Source organism: Neurospora tetraspora (genome assembly GCF_033439725.1).
Source record: "Neurospora tetraspora strain CBS 560.94 chromosome Unknown B0H65scaffold_7, whole genome shotgun sequence".
Lineage (NCBI taxonomy): Eukaryota > Fungi > Ascomycota > Sordariomycetes > Sordariales > Sordariaceae > Neurospora > Neurospora tetraspora.
In genome coordinates, this window is record NW_026944389.1 from 1,281,485 (window position 1) to 1,301,176 (window position 19,692).

At 50.4% G+C, this 19,692-nt stretch overlaps 8 protein-coding genes across 8 annotated transcripts; 4 read left to right on the forward strand and 4 right to left on the reverse strand.

Annotated features, from left to right (window-relative positions):
- The first annotated feature begins 96 nt into the window (after window positions 1-96).
- B0H65DRAFT_475033 (translation machinery associated TMA7) lies at window positions 97-1,500 on the forward strand. Its single transcript, XM_062827282.1, has 4 exons — window positions 97-270; window positions 389-411; window positions 664-730; window positions 927-1,500. The coding sequence occupies exons 1-4, from the start codon at window positions 249-251 to the stop codon at window positions 1,019-1,021; spliced, it is 207 nt and encodes a 68-aa protein (XP_062678339.1). The 5' UTR covers window positions 97-248; the 3' UTR covers window positions 1,022-1,500.
- Window positions 1,501-1,737: 237 nt separating this feature from the next.
- On the reverse strand, window positions 1,738-5,697 carry B0H65DRAFT_286351 (uncharacterized protein). Its single transcript, XM_062822949.1, has 3 exons — window positions 5,265-5,697; window positions 4,643-5,182; window positions 1,738-4,584 (listed from the first exon to the last, which is right to left on the reverse strand). Exons 1-3 carry the CDS (start codon window positions 5,358-5,360, stop codon window positions 2,002-2,004), a joined length of 3,219 nt encoding a protein of 1,072 aa, XP_062678340.1. The 5' UTR covers window positions 5,361-5,697; the 3' UTR covers window positions 1,738-2,001.
- Window positions 5,698-9,869: 4,172 nt separating this feature from the next.
- Window positions 9,870-13,850, reverse strand: B0H65DRAFT_499813 (uncharacterized protein). The gene is made up of 3 exons (XM_062827828.1): window positions 13,725-13,850; window positions 12,677-13,656; window positions 9,870-12,624 (listed from the first exon to the last, which is right to left on the reverse strand). The coding sequence occupies exons 2-3, from the start codon at window positions 13,559-13,561 to the stop codon at window positions 9,931-9,933; spliced, it is 3,579 nt and encodes a 1,192-aa protein (XP_062678341.1). The 5' UTR covers window positions 13,562-13,656; window positions 13,725-13,850; the 3' UTR covers window positions 9,870-9,930.
- Window positions 13,851-14,446: 596 nt separating this feature from the next.
- B0H65DRAFT_551734 (uncharacterized protein) lies at window positions 14,447-15,232 on the forward strand (the record flags this gene model as incomplete). Its single annotated transcript, XM_062829840.1, has 2 exons — window positions 14,447-14,903; window positions 15,042-15,232. 2 exons carry the CDS (start codon window positions 14,447-14,449, stop codon window positions 15,230-15,232), a joined length of 648 nt encoding a protein of 215 aa, XP_062678342.1.
- Window positions 15,092-16,388, forward strand: B0H65DRAFT_286669 (uncharacterized protein). The gene has a single exon (XM_062822951.1). The coding sequence runs from the start codon at window positions 15,257-15,259 to the stop codon at window positions 16,094-16,096; it is 840 nt and encodes a 279-aa protein (XP_062678343.1). The 5' UTR covers window positions 15,092-15,256; the 3' UTR covers window positions 16,097-16,388.
- A 1,012-nt stretch (window positions 16,389-17,400) lies between these two features.
- Window positions 17,401-18,091, forward strand: B0H65DRAFT_286749 (uncharacterized protein). The gene has a single exon (XM_062822953.1). It carries the CDS (start codon window positions 17,581-17,583, stop codon window positions 17,971-17,973), a length of 393 nt encoding a protein of 130 aa, XP_062678344.1. The 5' UTR covers window positions 17,401-17,580; the 3' UTR covers window positions 17,974-18,091.
- Window positions 18,092-18,156: 65 nt separating this feature from the next.
- Window positions 18,157-18,829, reverse strand: B0H65DRAFT_475053 (uncharacterized protein). Its single transcript, XM_062827283.1, has 2 exons — window positions 18,406-18,829; window positions 18,157-18,342 (listed from the first exon to the last, which is right to left on the reverse strand). The coding sequence occupies exons 1-2, from the start codon at window positions 18,598-18,600 to the stop codon at window positions 18,211-18,213; spliced, it is 327 nt and encodes a 108-aa protein (XP_062678345.1). The 5' UTR covers window positions 18,601-18,829; the 3' UTR covers window positions 18,157-18,210.
- An 18-nt stretch (window positions 18,830-18,847) lies between these two features.
- B0H65DRAFT_475056 (S-adenosyl-L-methionine-dependent methyltransferase) lies at window positions 18,848-19,583 on the reverse strand. The gene is made up of 4 exons (XM_062827284.1): window positions 19,428-19,583; window positions 19,236-19,277; window positions 19,081-19,175; window positions 18,848-18,988 (listed from the first exon to the last, which is right to left on the reverse strand). Exons 1-4 carry the CDS (start codon window positions 19,475-19,477, stop codon window positions 18,906-18,908), a joined length of 270 nt encoding a protein of 89 aa, XP_062678346.1. The 5' UTR covers window positions 19,478-19,583; the 3' UTR covers window positions 18,848-18,905.
- Window positions 19,584-19,692: the final 109 nt, after the last annotated feature.

Below are 19,692 nucleotides of genomic sequence, written 5' to 3' on the forward strand. Positions count from 1 at the left end.
CCAAGCGCGGCCGAAGTTCAGCCGCGCCACCGCCCAGTCGCAAGGGTGCCTTTGCCGTTCTAGCCTTCTTATCGGCGGCCGCTTTCACCTGTTGATCGGTGGGGCACTTTGTCTTTCTCGCCTGAAACCATTTCCCCAAATCGTCAATTCTTCTCTCTTTTTGTTGTCGCAAAGACTTCAACGTCCCACCAATAAACAGCACCTTCTTCCTCTTTTCTTACTCTCTATACCAACCGTAAACCGACAAAATGGGTGGCGCTGACAGAGCTGGTATGTTTTCTCCCTTGTCGCTTATTGGTCATCGCTCGCTGTGCTGTGCGACGGCGCTTACTCTGGTGATCAACGAAAATCTGGTGACAGCCTCATGCTGACATTATTTCCTCTCTAGGTGGCAAGGCCAAGCCCCTCAAGGTGCGTTCTTTCGTGTAACGATTTAAGACAACGAACTATGGACAAGAGCGGACGACACTCGATATCACTGAGCCGCGACTACTGGAGGGATTAAACACTTGCTGGCGGCTCTTGCGGACAATCATCACCATAGGAGGTCGCGGGAAGCCTTCACAGAGTGTCCAAACTCTCCTTAGCCACGGCCCAGTTTGGCGGAAATACCACAGATCTCCGGCGACGCAGAATGAAGGACTGACTCTGGTTCACGAACAGGCTCCCAAGAAGGACAAGAAGGAGCTCGATGAGGATGACAAGGCTTTCCTCGAGAGGAAGAAGGCCGGTACGCAACGCACCCATCACATCTCCCTCCCTCCCTCCCTACAGCATCGCATTGCATTGCACCAGCATACCGCATAAACACTTCCATCACTTTCAGTCTACAACCACTCTATTCCCACCACCTACACAACCATCAAAACCCCAAACACCCGAGCAAACAAAAACACGAGGCTAACATATTCCACCCCCAACAACAGAGGAGAAGGCCCGCAAGGATCTCGCCGCCAAGGCCGGCGGCAAGGGCCCGCTCAACACCGGTGCCCAGGGCATCAAGAAGTCCGGCAAGAAGTAAAGAATAAAAATCCATCTATCTTCATTACCACGAACCGAACCGGACCGAACCGAACCGCACAGACAATAGGAACGGACGGATAAGATGGACGGATGAACGGACATGGAGAAGCAGAAAGGAAAGTGCAGTGTTGTTACACAACGGCGTTTTTACAGAGCAAAAGGGTTTAACGGGATGTTTTTTGCGTGTCTTCCAGAACGCAGTCTTCCCTTTATTGATGAGTTAGAGCATGCAGCGAGGAGCGACAAAAGATGGGATACCAAATGGGAATATATATGAATGGCACGTACAGTTTTGGGTATATTTCGCGTGTTTTTGATATTGGTGTGACATGTGTTGTGTGATGTGTTGGTGTTGGTGTCGAGCGTTTATACTTAGCCAACCGAGGTGGTTATTTGTTCGATGTGGCATTGATCCTCCTCTGTTACAACTTTGGGAACACTCAATGTCCATCAACGAATTAGTATACAAGTATAAATGGTTTGTTCTAAGTACCGTAGCTCATTCCCGGCAATGTATGATGTAAAGCGTCTAATTAAAACATATTATGTATATAAACGTTTTCTTGACGCCTTCTTGGGCCTGCTGCTGGTCTCTCTATGTCAAACTGAGAGTTCATATAATAGAGGCACCAGCCCATCTTTGCTTTTGCTATCCAAAACCCAACAACCCTTCCAGGGCATTTTCAGATTCTGATTCTCATGATCTATCGTTTCTCACATACCCATATCAAAACGCCGAAACAATGCTTGTTAAGGGACCTAGAATGCCCATAAATGCAAACTGCCCGTCCTAAGTCTCTTTCAATGATCCCCGTTTCCGGGAGATGGGGAAGCCAGCCGTTCATGCTCCAACTCGGCAGTCCTCCTCCGCATCCAAAACTTGAGGATATCCCTCTTCCTCCCCTTATTCAACGAAGACGACTCAACGCCTTCACCAACCGTCCTTCTCGACCTCCCTCTTCCAGAAACACGGATCTTCTAGTTCCCGCCCCAGAAGCTATTTCCGCTCACGCTCCCATTTCCACCCCTACCCGGCGCACCAGGCGCAGGTCCCTGCCGCCTGTTCCCCCTGAAATAGTCATACTGCATGGGGTCGTTCTGGCCCTGATTCGGCTGGAAATGTGGGCTTTGCATCGCGTTCAGCGGCGTGTGCATCATGTCGTCGTCCGTTTGCGGCACGTTGCCGTAACCATATCTGGAAGTACCCAGCACGCCTGGCGCGCGTGGGTTGGGGATACTAAACCCGCCCAGTGCACTGCGAGACCCCGGCCTGGAGCTATCGAAGCTCCGTTCCCGGTGGAGGCCAGCGTCGGAGACATCGACACCTGCTGGTGTTGAAGTCGGCATGCCCGCCGCGTTATAGACGAGGTTGCTCGAGCTATCGTTGCCGTTGTCACCCATGTGATACAGGGGGCTTCGGCCTCGACCGGGCGCCTCGCCGGGACCTAGCGTGGGTGGTGAGTAGGGCGCCTGGTTGTTATACGAGTATTGTTGCGACGGAGACATGTATCCGCCACCATAAGCGGTGTTAGCCATATCGGACTGGTTCGAAAAGAGTCTGCGGTTGGTGCCAAAGCCCATTCCCCCTACTGGTGTACCTGGTCGAGAGTTGTTGTCGGATCCCGTAGCTATGGTTCCTGGTGTGTCTGGCCGGACGATATCAGATGCATGTCCAAACAACTCGCCAGCACCATGGTCCGCAGCAAATTCGTCGCGATTCTTGTAGAACTCAAAGTCCAGTCGGGACTCGGGGACGACCTCGAACCCGGGCACCGTGGACGACAGTTTCCCGACCTTTCCAGAAGCCATACTGTCCAGGGCAAAAGTGTCGCTGTACCCGCTCACAGACATTGAGTCGCCAGGGCCTGCATCACGGCCATCGGATAGCCGGCCCTGGTAAACGCTTGCCAGTATATTCTGAGCTTTGGCGTGTACCATGGGTGTGATCAGTGGCTTGTATAGGGCAGGGTGGCCGAAGCGCGAGGCAAGACGATCGTTTCTGGGGGCTTGTTCTTTTAGGCCGAAACCTTCCTCACCGTTGCCGTGCTTGATGATGCGCGTCGAGTAGTACGTGAGCTTATTATCGTACATCCATGAGCAGACAAACTTGAAGATGATCATCAGAAATGGTAGCGGGACGACGGCGTACGCTTGAGTTTTGTACCCAAAGCCTCTAACCCACACTACAAGGAAGACGACCAGGTGAGATAGCATCAATCCAAAGAGGATGCGGTTGAACAATATGCGCCAGAACATTCCTCCGCTCTCCGTTTTCGTGACAAAGACGTACATCAGCAAATACTTTTTGAGCGCAACGTCAATGGCGAAGTACATGCCTGCCGCCGGGAGAACAAGCGGCATGATGGGAGCGTAACAGAGGGCGGCAGTGGCGTAGAAGAGGAAATAATTATAGTAGCTAGCGTAATCGAAAGGCGGCGGTGCCGTGAGCTCGATCAGCTCTCTGGGAGTCGGATTCGTGAACTTTCGCATAATAGAGCCGTAAATCAACTTCCAAAGCTGCGATAGATCGATGGCAGCACCTAGTTGACGCTGAATGAGCCAAACAACCCAGAAGGGCGAAATGGAGCAAAGCGAGACGAAGACGGTGGTCCCAAAGTCCGCATCAAGGATAGCTTGCCACGCATCATGATCCGTGGCAGTGTTCTTAACCACCGTGGCCCCGAAAGACCAAAGAGCGCTGAACAGAGAGAACACAAAGAGATTGTTAAAGACGAAGAATGAGTATAGTTTGGCGACAACGTGGCGTTCTCGACCGGTCTTGGTCATGTCGCCGGCCTTCATAGATAGCCGCCGGAAAATGATGGGGAGAACCATATAAACCAAGGAAGTCAAGGCTGGAGAAGCAATACCCTGTACAATAGCCCAAAAGTTTCTGTTCTTTTCCAGAGACTTCTGAAAGTCGGGCCAAACACGTGCGAGATTGCTCAGGTTGACCAAAAAGATGGCGATCATGGCGTTGGGAGCAACCCATACCACGGTGAGAACAGTAATCCATAAGTTGTTCCACAGTGTCCTCGTAAAACGAGAGGCCGAGCTGAGTGGCATATTTTCCCAGACGATGTCGTTAGGCTTGGGAGCGAGAGTAACTCTTGCGCCTAGTGGTTTTTTGCTTCGGCAGAGATAGGCAATTGCATGCGCTTCGCTTATATCAGAATAAGACGCGAAGCCGTACGGCATGGAACCTCTCTTGTCTATCCGTTGGCGAACCTCCTTGATCTCGAGCTCCAGCAACTTGATCCGTTGCGTGAGATAGTCGATAGCATCCAGTTTCTTGTCCTTCGGATAGGTTGAGAATGAAGGATCTTGCTTGGAGGGCCGGCAGACTGGCCTAGTAACTGGGAGGTTCTTGGGGTCCTTGAGGTACTTGGCTAGCACCTGTTCCAGCTTCCGGACGGTCTTTCCGTGCTCCTCGATCAAAGTGGGCAAAATCTTGACGTCGCGTGCGACAGCAGTCCTCGAGAAGGATGAGCTCGGTGCTGCGCTGTCAATGATTCGAGCGATACCTTCATCTGAAGTCAAATTTTTGGGGATGTCGTACAACTGGTAGTCGTTTGGTTAGGACAGAGAAACGATGTGATGGGGGACGGGTGTAACATACCATGAGCGTACGGGCGTGGAGGCTCTGCTGGTACTCCTCGCTTTTGAGATACTGGATCCTTAACTGACAAACCTTGCTGTAGTTCCACCAGAGAAAGAAGCACACAATCAGGGTAGTTACCCAGGACATGACGACTGTGGCCCATTGCCACTGGTTCCACACGTTCATGGGCGTAACCTTTTGCAGCCAAGGCGACTGAGGTGCAGCGTTCTTATACCAGTTTATGGGAATTTGAATGCAACAACACAGGACGGCTAGGCACAAGAAGATATTGCGACACATCCTGGTGAAGCGCATGAAGATGGTGGCGTCCATGCCAACCAGCCTCACCAAATCCTGCTCCGTGGTCGTCCACAGCGGCTTGATCCAGGAGAAGAAGCCCTTCCCGAGCTGGGGCGGGGCGTGCTTTTCGTCGGCATGTTTGAGTTTGGGTGCGTATACGACAGTGTTGAGTGGCCTAACCAAGGAGAAACCCAAGGCGACGGCGGCGGTGATGCTCACGGAAGAAGCAAGGGCAGCGTAGATGGAATTGGAAGAGAGCTGAGAGCGCAGTTGCATCAGCAATCTGTAGGTACGAGCATGACATGACTACATATTTTCTGGATAGAGGCATGACACGTACCTGGGCGGCAAAGGGATCCTGTAAGAGTTGGAGGAATTCGCTAATAGGGTCACGGCTTTGGAGCACGTTGGCCTTCATGCCCAGCATTTCCACCATGTTGTTTGCCAGTAACGAGCCCAACCAGGGCAGTCGGAGCAGAAGTTGTGATCAGAGCGACAGCGATCGAGGGGGGGTGGGTTGTAGTTCGTCGAGATAGCCGTGTTAGCGCAGGCCCGTGAGTCGTCTGGTCGACAAAGCGCGAGTTGGGATGAACTGGTTTTGTTCCACGACTTTCAGTTGGTTCGGCGGATTCGAAAGACACCGATAGATTCAAAATCCCTTCCCCGTCTGCAGTTATCGCCAAAGAAAGATGTTTGTTGTATGTAGGCGTCGAATGCCGGTTGGAGGCGTGCTGTTGATGGCGAACGTGACCGGCTCTATTTCAAAGGCGTGTCGCGCAACCACAAACAAAGAGATCAGGACTCTCTTTGGCGCCGGCGATCAAAGAGAACAGTTTCGTCGTATGCTGTGCGCATAACAATTGGAACCGAACGATTGTCGTCGTGTGTAACTCGTGCCGGGGCACTCGGACAGAATAGGGTCAATAGGGAAAAAGACCACCACGATCTGGAACGAATGTGACGTATGGTGGATGCCAAGTCCCAGCGCTAACAAATTGATTCTGGAAAATCCGTGGCCGATCGGGACTCTGCCGCCAGTGCTGAATAGGAGGAGAGGGAGCCCAGTCAGTAAGCGAGAGGGGCGACAAGAGCCGGTATTAGTGAGGGTATTCTAGTAGCAAGGTCTTGAGGGTTGTTGCTTTGGTCGAAGGTTGGGTACAGTGGGAAAAACGAAGGTGGTGGTGGTGGTGGTGGTGGTGGTGGATGATAAACGAGCGTCCAAGTCGAGTCCATCAGATCGGGCCCATGTCATTGATTGATGGGGATGGATGATGATATCAATTCGGCCACTTGTGCACGCGTGTCGGAAGATCGTCAAAAGGATGATGGACAGCGACAGACACTGCACAGGCAAGCAACAGGCAAGTGACAGCCAAACGATTGGGGATGGACGGGTTCTGGAAGGAGGGATGAACGGGCCAATAACTGCTTTTGCCCATCTTTGTGCATCAATCATGGGGAGGCTTCGGGCCGCTAAGAGGCTCGTGTGGTGGTTCCTCCCCCTGCTCGCATCCACATGCCGTTGGATCTGTGACCGCCCGTGGGGCCGGATTGTCAGATTGGCAGTGTGTGTGCGCGTTGCAGCGACTGCAGTGTGCTAAGAATGGAACTTGGAACTCGTTGCTTCCCGTTCACAAATGGAGTTCAGGGTCTTTTACCTTAATTAGCTCCCACATCTTCACCCCATATTCAACGCTTTCTTTTTCTTAACTTCTCCGTCGTCCATCTTCAAAAGGGTTCTTCTGTTGATCAAGGGATTCCATCACGCTCCAGTAGTTATTGGCTGCCCCTGACATAACATAATCCACCAAACGGCAGCAAAGCGGCTCAAGAATGGGCCTGGAATGGACACTCCAAGACCTCACCCAAGACCGCCGCGCCGCAAGGTTGCCGCCCTGCCGTCGTCAGGCATTGGAAGTGGAAGCCAGGGAGGGTTTTGGCATCAGCCTGTAACAAGCAGACGACCCAGTCAAGATCCAAGCAGGCCAATCACCGGTCAGATAAAGGTTGTCATGTCACACGCTGCCAACTGGCCGCTGTCAAGGGTGTCAGTGTGTGTCTACTGGCGGCCATTTGAGCATGTCAGCATGTCCCACCACATTCCATTCGAACGCTTCAGAGAGAAATACGAGGATTTGGATCCCTTTGACGATTCCGTACATGAAGATCTGACTGAGAACGCGATGCAACAAGTCAAGATCTTCACTGTCCAGGTACCAATGCAACATTTCCATACGAGACTGAACTTTTACAAGACTGTTCATCGGCTGCCTCTCTTTTTAGTCTTTGCTTCTTTCCATTTTCCACGACTCCAACGATACCGCAGTGTCCATCCGGCATGGTTTCCGCGTATCAGACTCTATCCGCTGCAAGACTGTCGCATCCACAAACAACTCCTCAGGACATGAACAAAGACCCATCCTAGAAGAGATCGGCGCAATATTAAGCAGGGTCGTTGACTCGTTTCGTCCTTCGGTTTAGCACCTGGAGTTTGTTTGACCTTTCTGGGTCTCAACAATGGCATCTATGGATGAACCTTGGGCACTTGTTCCTCGGCCTATCTGTTATCGCTGTCGTTTCATCAAACAATCTAATGAGTCAGGGATCACTTCAGCAACGGCGAAACACCGTCGTTTTCAGTTGTATAAACGTGGACGGAATCCATTTAAGGTAACTATCATTGAGCGCATTCATTCCAAAGGTCGAGAACCGATCACCGTCAGATCCGGCTAAATGTCCGAATTTCCATATCCATCACAATAAACTTAAACACAGTGTAGCGAACTGAGGGCGCTAGGGGCGGGCAGAAGACATATATACACCGGCCCCTCAGAGACAACTCTCGAGCGACTCCGACACGAGTTTGTTGAGTCGAAATACAGTCTCGTAAAAATTCACCGACACAGTGTCATTGTCTATCGAAGTGGTCTTTCAGCTAGCCGCTGGTTAATACTCATCCCCTCTTTTGATATAGAGACTCATAGAGACACCACTGCCTCGACTTGGAATGTTGTGCATTGAGAAAAGGAGACAACGTCTTTCCCGATTCAGCTGGGTTTGTGTGCAGACAGTTTCCGGCCTATTAGTCGAAACTCATTCGCAATGCACCACTAAGAGGATTCTACCTTGAAGTTATGGACGGACAGACCCATGATGTCGCGTTGTAACTATAGAGAGCTCCAGCAACTCGATGTGTTAAGTTAGTTGGTTCATTTCAGTTGGAACTACTGTGTATGGACACAGCACATCTGTCCGCCTGTCCGTTCTTTCCATCGTAAGTGGTGGCTGGTGATCATGCCTACCTCAACCCGCCTCTCGTTGGTCGGTCCTGCCGTTAAAGGACGTAAACCTCTTCTTCCCCTCTATGATATCTCGACTGATTAGGAAGAGTACAAATGACACTATAATCATATTGATCGTTTGTGTTAACGAAAGCCACGAGCACATGTAGACCTTATCAAGTAAGTAACCCGATCTCTTCAGTTTGTAGGTCGACAAAGTAGGACAAGAAATGTCAAAGGAATGATCCAGAGGCTGTTCAAGTATTTGACCCATACCCTCTGTTCTACCTCTCTCCGACATCACTCCCACTCCTCCCAGAAGCAACTCGCCATTGACCAAACCAGAAAACATTTGGAGTAATTAACATATGCAGAGGAACATACATACCTGTATCCATCCATATGTTCCAGGACCTCAAGGGGGCTATTCAATAACCTCGGGTTTAGGCGACTCAGCACGTGAGCTCTACTAAGTATTCGCCCTCTTCCTTGACTCCGAAAACCCACACGTTTCAGTTGCAAAGGAGAAAAACAAAAAGAAGATCAATTATATCCCATTGTCATCCGCGGAAACACGTTAGCGCGCCGCCAAGTCCCCTGACCCTTCAATTTCCCGATTCTCAAACCCAACTGCTAAAGCAGCATCATCCCAACTCTCCCTCACAGAGGTTGCAAAGTACAACCCGCCAACCATTCCAAAAGTAACTCGGCTACATAAGCAATGGAACTGCGCAAAACAAGCACATACGACCACAGATGGTAGAAAACTCGGGATCCCGTCCGCTCTCCCATAGATAAGCTACCAATCGGAAGATTATCTTTGGGAGTAGTTTTTTACAGGGGTTTGGATGACTGAGGCAAAAATGCCGCCGCCGTGTCTAGAAACGTTTTCATCGCCTTCGCACACGCCAAGCTCACCGTTCCACCCACTCATGCCAAGCCCAGCTGAGGCCATGAAGCAGAGCTGAACGTAGGGGATGCCGGATTCGTTGGTGCACAGGCTCCATCCAGCGGGGTTTGGTAGCTTATCCTTTTGAGGGATGCTGCACGAACCATCGGGGGAGTTAATGCAATATGACCATTGTCAGTCTGGCAACCTGCCAGACATCAACTCAAAGCACTAAGCCTATGACACCCACGAATGGGCGTGGAGCCACTGAAGACTTGTTCACTAGATATTTCGCCCCAACAGAGACGTAAATTTAGAAAGGCAAATGATATCGCAGATCGCTTCAGAGAAATCTTTGACTGGGTTATCATCATGGCGAAGCAAGCGAAGCACTGGTACGAGGCGGGCGCAAACACCAGGCGTTTGGACACCCCCAAAGTACAAGCCGAGCGACATGGTGTTACTAGAATACGACTGTGACGGCGTGGCCTAGCCACCACCGTGCCTGACACTGGTTTAACGCCGACCTGGTATGGCTTGTGATGTGTGTAGTTGCACAAGGGGAGGAAAGTGGGAGTGTATGCCTAGCTGGGAATAAGGGCACTAGTATATCCTACCAAGGCACGTAACAAGTACGTACAACGTATACTGGTAATTGTATTGGGACCACCAAAAGGCTTCACAGCTATAAAAAGGACAAGAAGACCCAGCTAGCCAGATAATTCTGCAGTAAGCAATAAAGGTTGTTCACCACCGAGAATAGTATCTATAATTCGCAAGCGATACTCATTTTATACCTTTTGGCTATACCGAACAGCACCTGATAGTCTTTACCTTCAGCTATCCCATTTAGGCAGATCAGACCTGCCGTTCGTCACACCCGTAGATGAAATCCCTTGCCTTGCTCTTGTCACCATGTTCATAAACTCCTTTCCATCATCAATGCTAGTACTTTCGACCCATTCTGGCATGTTAACGTAAGATCTCTTATCTATAACATACCAACTCCACTGCTCATCAAAGCTACCTCGCAAGAGAAATTTGAATAGTGGTTCAACAAACGGCCTATTAAGAAGAGTAGTGTAAAATTCCTTATATCTTCTTAATAGAGCCTCTGCTAAGTCGCCTGCACGTTCGGATTCCAGTAACAATGCTAGGGCCGTAAGAACGTCGTTAGATAAACTGGACTGAGCTTGCAAGATACGTAAGGCAGCCAGTCTAACAATCCTGTTCTCGTCTCCTAAACGTGCTATTACAGCCGTAATGAGCTCGTCGGATAAGCTCGACTGGGCTTGCAAGACACCTAAGGCAGCCTTTCTAACATCCCAGTCCTCGTCTCCTAAACGTGCTATTACAGCCGTAATGAGCTCGTCGGATAAGCTGGACTGGGCTTGCAAGACACGTAAGGCAGCCAGTCTAACATTACTGTCCTCGTCTTCTAAACGTGCTACTACAGCCGTAAGGAGCTCGTCGGATAAGCTGGACTGGGCTTGCAACGCAAGTAAGACATCCCTTTTCCCGGTTATAAATTCGCCGTCTTCTAGCCAAGAAGTAACCAGGATGACGATGGGTGGCGGGATCGTTGGTCGTGTTGCTACCCCCTTCAAAATTCTGATCTTTTCATCGATCCCTACTTCCTGCATGGTGTCCAACAAAGCTGACTCTGGAAATTCCACCTCGCTTGCTAGACGTGTTTTGCCTGTGAATTTGTATTCAAAGAGTAGCCACTCTTTTAGCTTGACTTCCAGCCTCTTTCGCAGTGACATCTCCGTCGACACTTCACTCAAACAATGCATAACCAGCCGTTGGTGCGTAGGACCTAACAAATCATGCGGTTCGTCCTCGATCGCTTGGAAGAACTTCTCTGCCTTGCCCTCGGCATCAAGCAAGCCGGCAACAAAGCGCCATAGGATGTCGTAACGGGCTGTGTATTTGTTCTCGCCAAGAAACTGGATAGCCTCGATGGGAGTAGGATTTTCATTCTTCTGACCATTGAGTGCCAGGTATTCGAGGGGCTTGTTAGCCTTCCATTGCCGTACAAAATACCTAGCCGCAAAGTATTCTTGGTAGGTCAGATGTAGAAAGTGATAGGTTCGGTGGCTGGTTTCCATCAAGAAATCTGATGTTCGGAGAAAGGAGAGGTGCGGCATGGTCTTACTGGGTAAGAAACCGGGTGAGATGTCGGCAAAGTGGTGCAATATTTGGCTGAGATGTGTTGAGTCGAATTCAATTGTATCATTCTGCAACCCAGTAAAAGCAAGGATCTCTAGAAACAAAATCTCGGTTGAAACGAGATTTTCAATTTCGGTCCAACCAGACTCTTGGATGTAAGCTGCTTCCACTAGCTCGTTGTCGTGCTTCTTTCCTAACCGTAGGATATCCTTCTTCCATAGACTTTGATCGATGGCTTGGTAAACATCCGTCATGGTGTTAAGTTCCGAGCTGGAATTAATACTTCCGTTCCAGGCGAAACAAAGCGCATCTAGCTGGATTGGGATCCGCATAAGGCCTTGGAGAAGGCTGCGAGCTTTTAGGAATGACTGAACGCGGACAGCTGTGTCTGAGTATTTGGTGAAAACCTTGTTGATATAAGCCTCCACTTGGTTTGGATAAAACCCGATCGTTTCCAATTCGAGATGCAGGCCAGCCAGAGGCTTGCCGTACGGCCGGGAGGTGATGATGACATTCGGCTGATCTAGCAACACATCAAGGAAGCTAGACATACCGCCTTCGCTCAAGCCTTGCGATACCTCATCTAGGCCATCAAGGAGAAATAAAGTCCTGCTCCTCTTCTCCGGTGCATCGAGCAATGTGTTGTATAATGCTTGGGCAAGGTCCTCTCTGCAATTCGACATGGAGAAATATTCATGAATAAAGAGGTCGGTAAAGCGGTAATCAGCCCGGCGTCTGTCTTCCAGCTTCAGATTCCGCAGAGGTACCCAGAGTACGCGGTCGAATAATTCAGTCCATTTGGGCAATTCGCCATGCATGAATGAATAGACAATCTTCTTACACAGAGTAGTCTTCCCTACTCCAGCGCGTCCTCGAATCAATATTCGTCTTGGTTGTATCTTGCGACCGTCAGGTTCTTCGCGTTCCTTGAAGAGCGATGGTAAGTCGACTTGAATTGTTGCATTTGGCGTTTCCACTTTCAATGGAGTGTTGAGTGAAAACGGGGAATATCGCGACGTTAACTCCGTTTTTGTTTGCTTTTCCGAACGGTCTTTGTTTTCGCCAGTCGACTCTATAATGGAAAGGTTGATGTAACACTGATCCATCGACAGTGACTTGCCTGAGAGCCGTTCAATGTTAAGCCTTTTCTCCGTATAGACTTTCTCATGTATCCAAGCATCTGCTTGCTTGAGAGGCGTTCCATTACGGATCTTCTCAAGAAATTCTTCAATTTTTCCAGCAACAAGTTTATAATCAGTGCATTTATTGCTGTCGAACTTATTCATCAGAACATGGGGCCGACTGAGTGGTAGTGGATTTCGAACAATGTCTAGTCTTGCTGAGGAACTATCAACTAGCTGGCAAGCGTTAGTTATAGTACGGGAGACGGTGGTACTTTAGGATTCTTACCGGTTTTCCTTTGAAGAACAAAGCCGGTAGCCAAGGGAATAACTTGCGCCACAAACTCGTCCTTCCAAGTTCATAAAAGTTGAATACTAGAAAGGGCCAGTTCGGATGCTGACACAATTGTGTGAATTCGGATACGAGTGTGCCAAGATCAGAGGTCGAACCCTTCACACTGTCGAGTAGCTTGCTCACTGTTCGGCCGCAGATGAATGCCCATGCGGTCAGACCTGGATCTGCCCAGAACGCTACATCTTCGAACGAAGTCCCTCGAAACGGGGTAGCGAGGAAGATAATGCCACGTGTTGCTTTCCTGAGGCAATAACAGCTCGTGGTGCATTCATGATCGGCGGCGGTTGTGAGAGCCCTCATTAAGATGATTCCCCCAAGACAAGAAGCGATAAAGAGGATCGGTCTGTCTCTTGTCTTGTTCTTTGCCAAGAGTTCTCTGTCGATGCCATCAATTAGGAGCGTAACGATCTCGCCATCAAGCTTCGGGACTAAATCTGAGGGTTGAAGTAGGTCGGCAGGCCAGTCCAAAGTAAAGATACGTGCCTTTTCTACGTCGACCGGGAGCAAATCGGCTAGCCAATTGACGCTAACGTTGGGATTCCGCCGATCCCGCCATGTCCACGTATCCGGTGATTTTGTATCGAGGCCATGGATAGCAATAATGTCAATGTCGGTGTCTCCATTGTCCTTGTTGACTTGATTGAGATGGACGCCTCGCTGCGTGGATCGTGTAGAATCTGAAGCAGGCTTCGCTAGAGACGACGGTGCGGTACCGGAACCCGCTGGCGCATAGAACCAAAGCCAAGCGGCGGTCGCACAGACAAAAAGACATAAGACAGTGGTCCATACCGCCAAAGAAATGCCTTCATTAACGTCCATGGTAATCAAGGTTCGGCTACCGGGAGAGGAGCTTGTACGGCCACGACTGAGAATGGTACTAGTATATACCCGTACGGCGGATATTGCGTATTGCCCTTTGACAAACGTTAGCGGGGTTACTCCCAAGTGGATATTGCTTTGGCCTTTGTGTTTAATAGCGTACATAAAATGTTTGATAGCGCAGATGGAGTGTTTGATACCGATCGCTTCTCGTAGGCAGAGGCTCAAATGCTTGGTGTTAAAAGTCGATATCTCGATCTGAGGGGTTAGATATGAGGGGTTTGGTGCCCCCAATGTTGACTTGGCTTATGTGCTAGGCTGGAGCCTTTGACTGGGTGTATGTAACCATCGAGACTAGCTCGGTTAGGTACACTTTTGGTTGGCCTACCAACGGCGCCAGTAGGTTAGCGATTTGAGACTTGGAGGATTGGTTGTGCCCTATGGTGCATCTGCTGCTGTAGTTGAAATGATAGCGCGATGGGCTTTAGGCAATGAATTAAACTTTAATGGGCTGGAGGTCCTGTTGCGCGGGTAATGGAGGGTATTTGAAGGGGATCTTTTTATTTTTCTTTTGGTATTACGCTCTATCTATATATTTTCTTACTTTTATAAAAGCATCAACCGCGCAGTTGAAGTTCTATTGCAACTACATCGACGTAGCTACCACCGACTGAAGACGGGAAACGGCACGAAATACCAACGCCGCGAGCACGATCATTATCACCATAAACGCGATAGCTCCTGAGCCGGACATGGACCAAAACCCCCCATCAAGTCCAAACCGGATAATATCCTCCGACAGTTCCAAACCTCAAATCCAAATGACGTACAGAACAGTACGTCCTACCAATTGCCATCCTCATCATTCACTTCCACTTGACGTCCATGTCCTCGCCGAGCATTAACAGTCCATCCTATCAGGTATCATCAACTCCTTTCCAAACAGCCCTCTTTCCCCTCTCCTTTACCACCCACTCCACCATCCATTCCACTACCCACCCTCCCTCCTCAACATCCTACACACACTTCTTCCCAGCCTCGCACCGCAACATCCGCCCTCATGAAGCAATCGACGACCTCGAATCGCTTTACAAAGGCCCTTCGCCCTCTTTTATCGCCCGCGAATTCGACCTCTCCCGGCTACACTCCATTCGCCATCTGCTCTGGCTAGCCGGGCGTCCGGTACCGCCCCACCCTTTGCACCAACAAGTGCTTATGAATCGGGAGCCGATAGTGACTAAAAAGCTCGACCAACACTTAGTATGGGGAGGAGGCAGGGTGTTTCTGAAGCCTGTCAGCAAGTTTTTGTTTACGAGGGAGTTTTGGACAAGGGAGTTGACATGTAAAGGCAAAGGGGGCTGTTGAGGAGGAGTGGTGGAGCTGGGTGACGGGGAACGGGAAAGAGAACGGGAAGCAAACGACAATGCACGAAAGAAGGATGACGCGGGAGTATGCAAACGATGCGAAAGCCGGCAAGCAGCGCTTGGGTTTTTGTTCAGTTATGTTGGTCTGGTGCAAAGGGAGACCGACTTTGATCTCGCCACCGTCAAGGGCCTCCTCCCGCGCGAAGTAACCTGGGGTCAATGGCGTCTCTTCGTGGACGAGCTGCTCGCCTCGCCAGACGCGATATACAAGAACATCGCCGTTCGGTTCATCTACGGCGAATTATGACTGAACCGACTTAACCTCATTTACATGTTCACGCGGGGGCCTTTGTCTCCATTCCCTACGGCCAACACCTTGGGGCTGTTGGTGTCAGCGGCCTCCCCGGCTCTACGGAAGATTCTCCTGGCCCAATACCATCGTGGTTACACTTACGGTCACCATCAAGCCCCGCCGCCGACTAGTCATAAACAGTACTTCCCTGCCACAGCCACTTACGCGTCGGCTCCCAACCCCTACAGCGATCCTACCGCTATTGGTGTAGGCAGTCAAGTTGCTGATTATACGGCAGCGGGGTACCCGCCGGTGCATGCCATGGCTCATGAGATTGTGGGTATGGTTCCTAGTTGGGGTTCTAGAACAACTACTCCTTATGGCGGTGTATATATGGACTCAGCTCCAGAATCTTACGGGGGATATGGCAGCTCGAGCCTCGTCCATTGCCCGGCACCCTATAGTGGTGCCCATTATGGCCACGGAACTCCTACTACAACCGAATCCCAGTCCCCCAGCTTTTCCTTCTCCGGTGCTGCGTCCCTACCTACCACTAGTACCGGCGCCGGTCGCTTATTGCCAAACCCCACAGCCGGAACCGGTACCTCCCACTCCTCCCTCCCTTATGCCGGCGGCACAGCCATGAAGACCTCTTCCCAACCAGGAGTATCGAGCCCCCCCGCCAATGTCGCTGCTTCTGCAACTGCCTACGGCGGCTTTGATGGTCTTCCCGCGTCTTACGGATCAGCTAGCACCGTCAGTGCCGGACACACCTCATTGGTCCGCCCCCACTCTACTTCTATGAATTCGTCTGTTTCGGAAACAAGCACAGGCGCCGGGGAACCTCAAAGCACCTTTGGCAAAGAGGGAGGTCACTGACCATTATTTGCATTCGTATCTGATAAGTGCAGACGATGCGCATTCGCGAGGAGGGAGGATGGGGGTGGTAGGAGGTAGGATGGCCGGAAGGGGACAGTTCGGGCGGGTAACTGGCCCAACTCGTGACCTTAATTCGAGTGCCCTCAATAAGTTTTGGCGGCATCAATGGTCGGTCTCCAGTCTCAAACCTCTTTGTTAGCCCGTTGCTTGACTGTCTTTGGCTTTTTTTGTCCCGCCTCGGTTAGTTTGGTGAGAAAATTTGTGTTGAGAGGAAGGTCGAAATAAGAGTCGGATAACAGCATGACAGGAAGGCGCCCGTCTCTTCATAATCTCGGCGTCAGCGCAGGAAGGCGCTGTCATCTATATGTTTCTAGGATTGTGGAAGGAATAATGGTTAGGAACAAACTGTTTAAATGATATCGAACAACCTTAACTCCTCGTCCTGCTCCTCGTCCTGCTCCGGGGTCTCGGGAGGTTGACGCGGACAAGCATGTCCGGTCCATGGACATGGAGACGGGTACTGGGTGCTGAGGCCAAATCTATCCGTATCTGATCTACCCGTCGTCCACTTACACCCACTTGACATGAATTCCATCCTTGCGGTTGTTACGGCACTGGCGGACAGGGTCTGGGATAGCCAGCACTGGAACTGCTGCGTGCACGTGGAGGATCCACCGCACTGGCCGCACAAGGCTCTGGGTCAAAACCCTAGACCCTGCCCACACCTTTGCACGTTTTTCTCTTTTCTTCTTTATCTTGTGATTCTAGTATAGACCTGGAATCAACGTGTTAAGCTTGTCTCTCGTGACCACGTCGCTCGTGACAGCGGTGTTGGTACAGGTGCTCATCAGGGCAGGTTTTTGAGTTCACTATAGAAACCCCATACTACGTTTCAAAAAAAAGTTTTAGAGCGTGCGGCTTAGCTTACACCGCGAGTGTAACGGCCATGACGAGGCTCGACTAGGATTGGCAGGACTGCGACTTATGCAGCCTTGTATGATAAGATAAGGATTAGCCAAGTTGGGTATGACTTCTACGCGTCCTGTACCAATATTAGCGGCAACATCCCAACACCCTTTTAGAAGCTACGGGTAGATCCGACCGTCCCATTCAGGCACCAGGATGTGGGGCAGCTCTTGTCGATTGGCTTGAGAGAGCTGCAGGCTGCGAAACGGGGGTAGCGTTGAGAGCGACGAACCAACCACAGCTCTTGGATCCGAAGCCGGCAGCCTACAACTCCACTTAGAATATGCACGTGCCCGACTTTTCACTTGTCTGCCTTGACCTACCTCCTTCATCTTCCTGCCGTAACCTGCCTGCATTTGGCTGCCTCTTTCATCTGCCTACCTTGCCCTACTTCCTTGGTCCGACTATTCGTCGCTCGGTAAAATCTAACGCCCGCCAATGAGTAGGCTGGGCAGACAAAAGTAGCTTCGGCGTAGATGTTGTAGCCGCGCTGCTGTTGGTCGTTGGCACCTCCAGACATGTTCAGCGCGTTGGCGCCGGAAAGACCGTTCGTTTCAAAGAAGGGGAAGATCCTTGTTGTTCAACTCCTTCTTCAAATGCTGGATGTAGATGGTGATCTCTGTAGTCCACCCCATGACCTTACCAAACATGAATTGATATCACGGGGCGAGAGGGCACCGTTGAGGTATGGTAAGATATGCGTTGTTGTGCGAAGGAGAGGAAAGGAAGATGTGCGTGGAGGACTGGCTATATGGGCGAGAGCCCCAGACAGGCCAGTCCGTGCGCGCGCACGTGCAGCTGCACGTAACTGCTGTGCATGTAGCCAGTGCGTGCATGGCTCTGGGCCATGGCACCAGCTCTGGACACGGCACATGAGGCAGTCAGTGCAGTGCGACAATGTCACAGGCTAACCCTGTGACAATTGAAGAGTACCTTCAAGGTCTTGGGTAAGCATGGTATAGAAGTATGTTACGATCCAATCAAGGATCACTTATGTAAGCCAGACTAGGTAGAACCAACAGACCAATTAGGTAGGACCCGAAGCGTTCGGGTCCGATATATTCGGGTCCCTGAAGGCCTAGTATATAAGAAGGCCCCGGCCTTCTTATATAGAGGGCTCTTCAGCAAGCAACAGTTTCTACAATCAATCAGTACCTTTTGGCTACTACTACCGTTGTTCTTATTCCCAGCGATATACTCTTGTGCTTGTAGTGGTTCATCACAAAGTAGAGACCAACTTCGTACAACTTCTTGTCCTTGGACCATAGGGAGACAGAGACCTACAAGTATCCCGTAGTTAGAGTCTCTGGGATAAGTAGACGTTGTGGAAGCGGAGAACTTACCTTATAATCCTTCGATACTATATTTACAAAACCTGCCTCTTTCATTACGTTTTCTATCATGTTGTTACTGTGCAGATCAATTTCATACCCAGTCTTCCTCCCACCCTCCTGCCACATGGGGCTCCATTGGCTCAGGGCATGAACCTTATTATTCAAGGAACCATCGTCCGAGAGAGCAGTACCGGAGGCGTCCATATGCTCAATGTAACCGCCTAGCTTGCAGCACCAGTAAGCCTCCTTATAAAAAGCAGACCAATCCTTGACCGTACCACTAATCCAACGAAGGTGGATGAAGTCGAAGAAATCAGACTTATAGGCCCATTCCTGTCATGGCGGTGGCAGACCACTACGCTAGCCAGCCCATGTCCCAGCAAAAGGGTACAAGTAACCGAAGCTGGCAATTCGGTTGCTCAAGTGGTCTTATATAGTTGCGACGGATGACCAGGCCGTCACAATTCCTTATTGTAGTTGTTAATCTCGAAACGGAGATTGGGAGGTATCTAACTGGGTTGGATGGGCGAGATATCAGTGCCGATGACGTTGCAGTTAGGGAATTCATCGGCAAAATCGATTGCCCACAGCCCTAAATGTCGAGTTAGTATTTAAGGAACAACTAAGTACCAAGACAATGCAGAAGGGGAACAACCACCACGACCGTGCAGAAAGTCGGCGTACCTGTGCCTGTGCCAAGATCAATTGCATTCTCGGGATTTTTTGGAAGAGGGGCATCATAAAGCCTGCCATCCAGACAAATGGTCATCGCATGATGGCTAAGGTAGGCAATATTTGGTCAGCTGTGAAACCGATGGTGGGAAGCATGTTTCATTCACAAAATATCCAGCATTTCATTCTGCTTGTCGTCGTTGGGGCCCCTGCATGAATGTTTCGTTAGCGTTGGCTGTTTCCTTCCACATGCGCAGTGCTTCATCCATACTCGTCTGGGCTAGAAACGCCTCACAAACCCAATGCAAAGGTCAGACTGGGCGCTTCGAGCCCTGACGAGTAATCCCAAACAGACTTACCAGTACTCTCCATCCGTTACGCTGTCGCTATGGTAAGTACGGCCGTTCATGGTACGGTATTTGAGGATACTCGAATTAATCGAAGCAGTCGAGCTCTTGACATCACTTCCAAGGGTCGAATTCCCATCATCTCCCTCCTCTTCCGGAAGTCCCTGTAGCGCGTAAGTAACCAAGGTATGTCAGTAAAAATTCCAATTATGATTGGGCTTGTGACCGGGCAACGGGGAACGTGAGAGGGCCGTACCTGTTCAGCTCAGTGAGATCC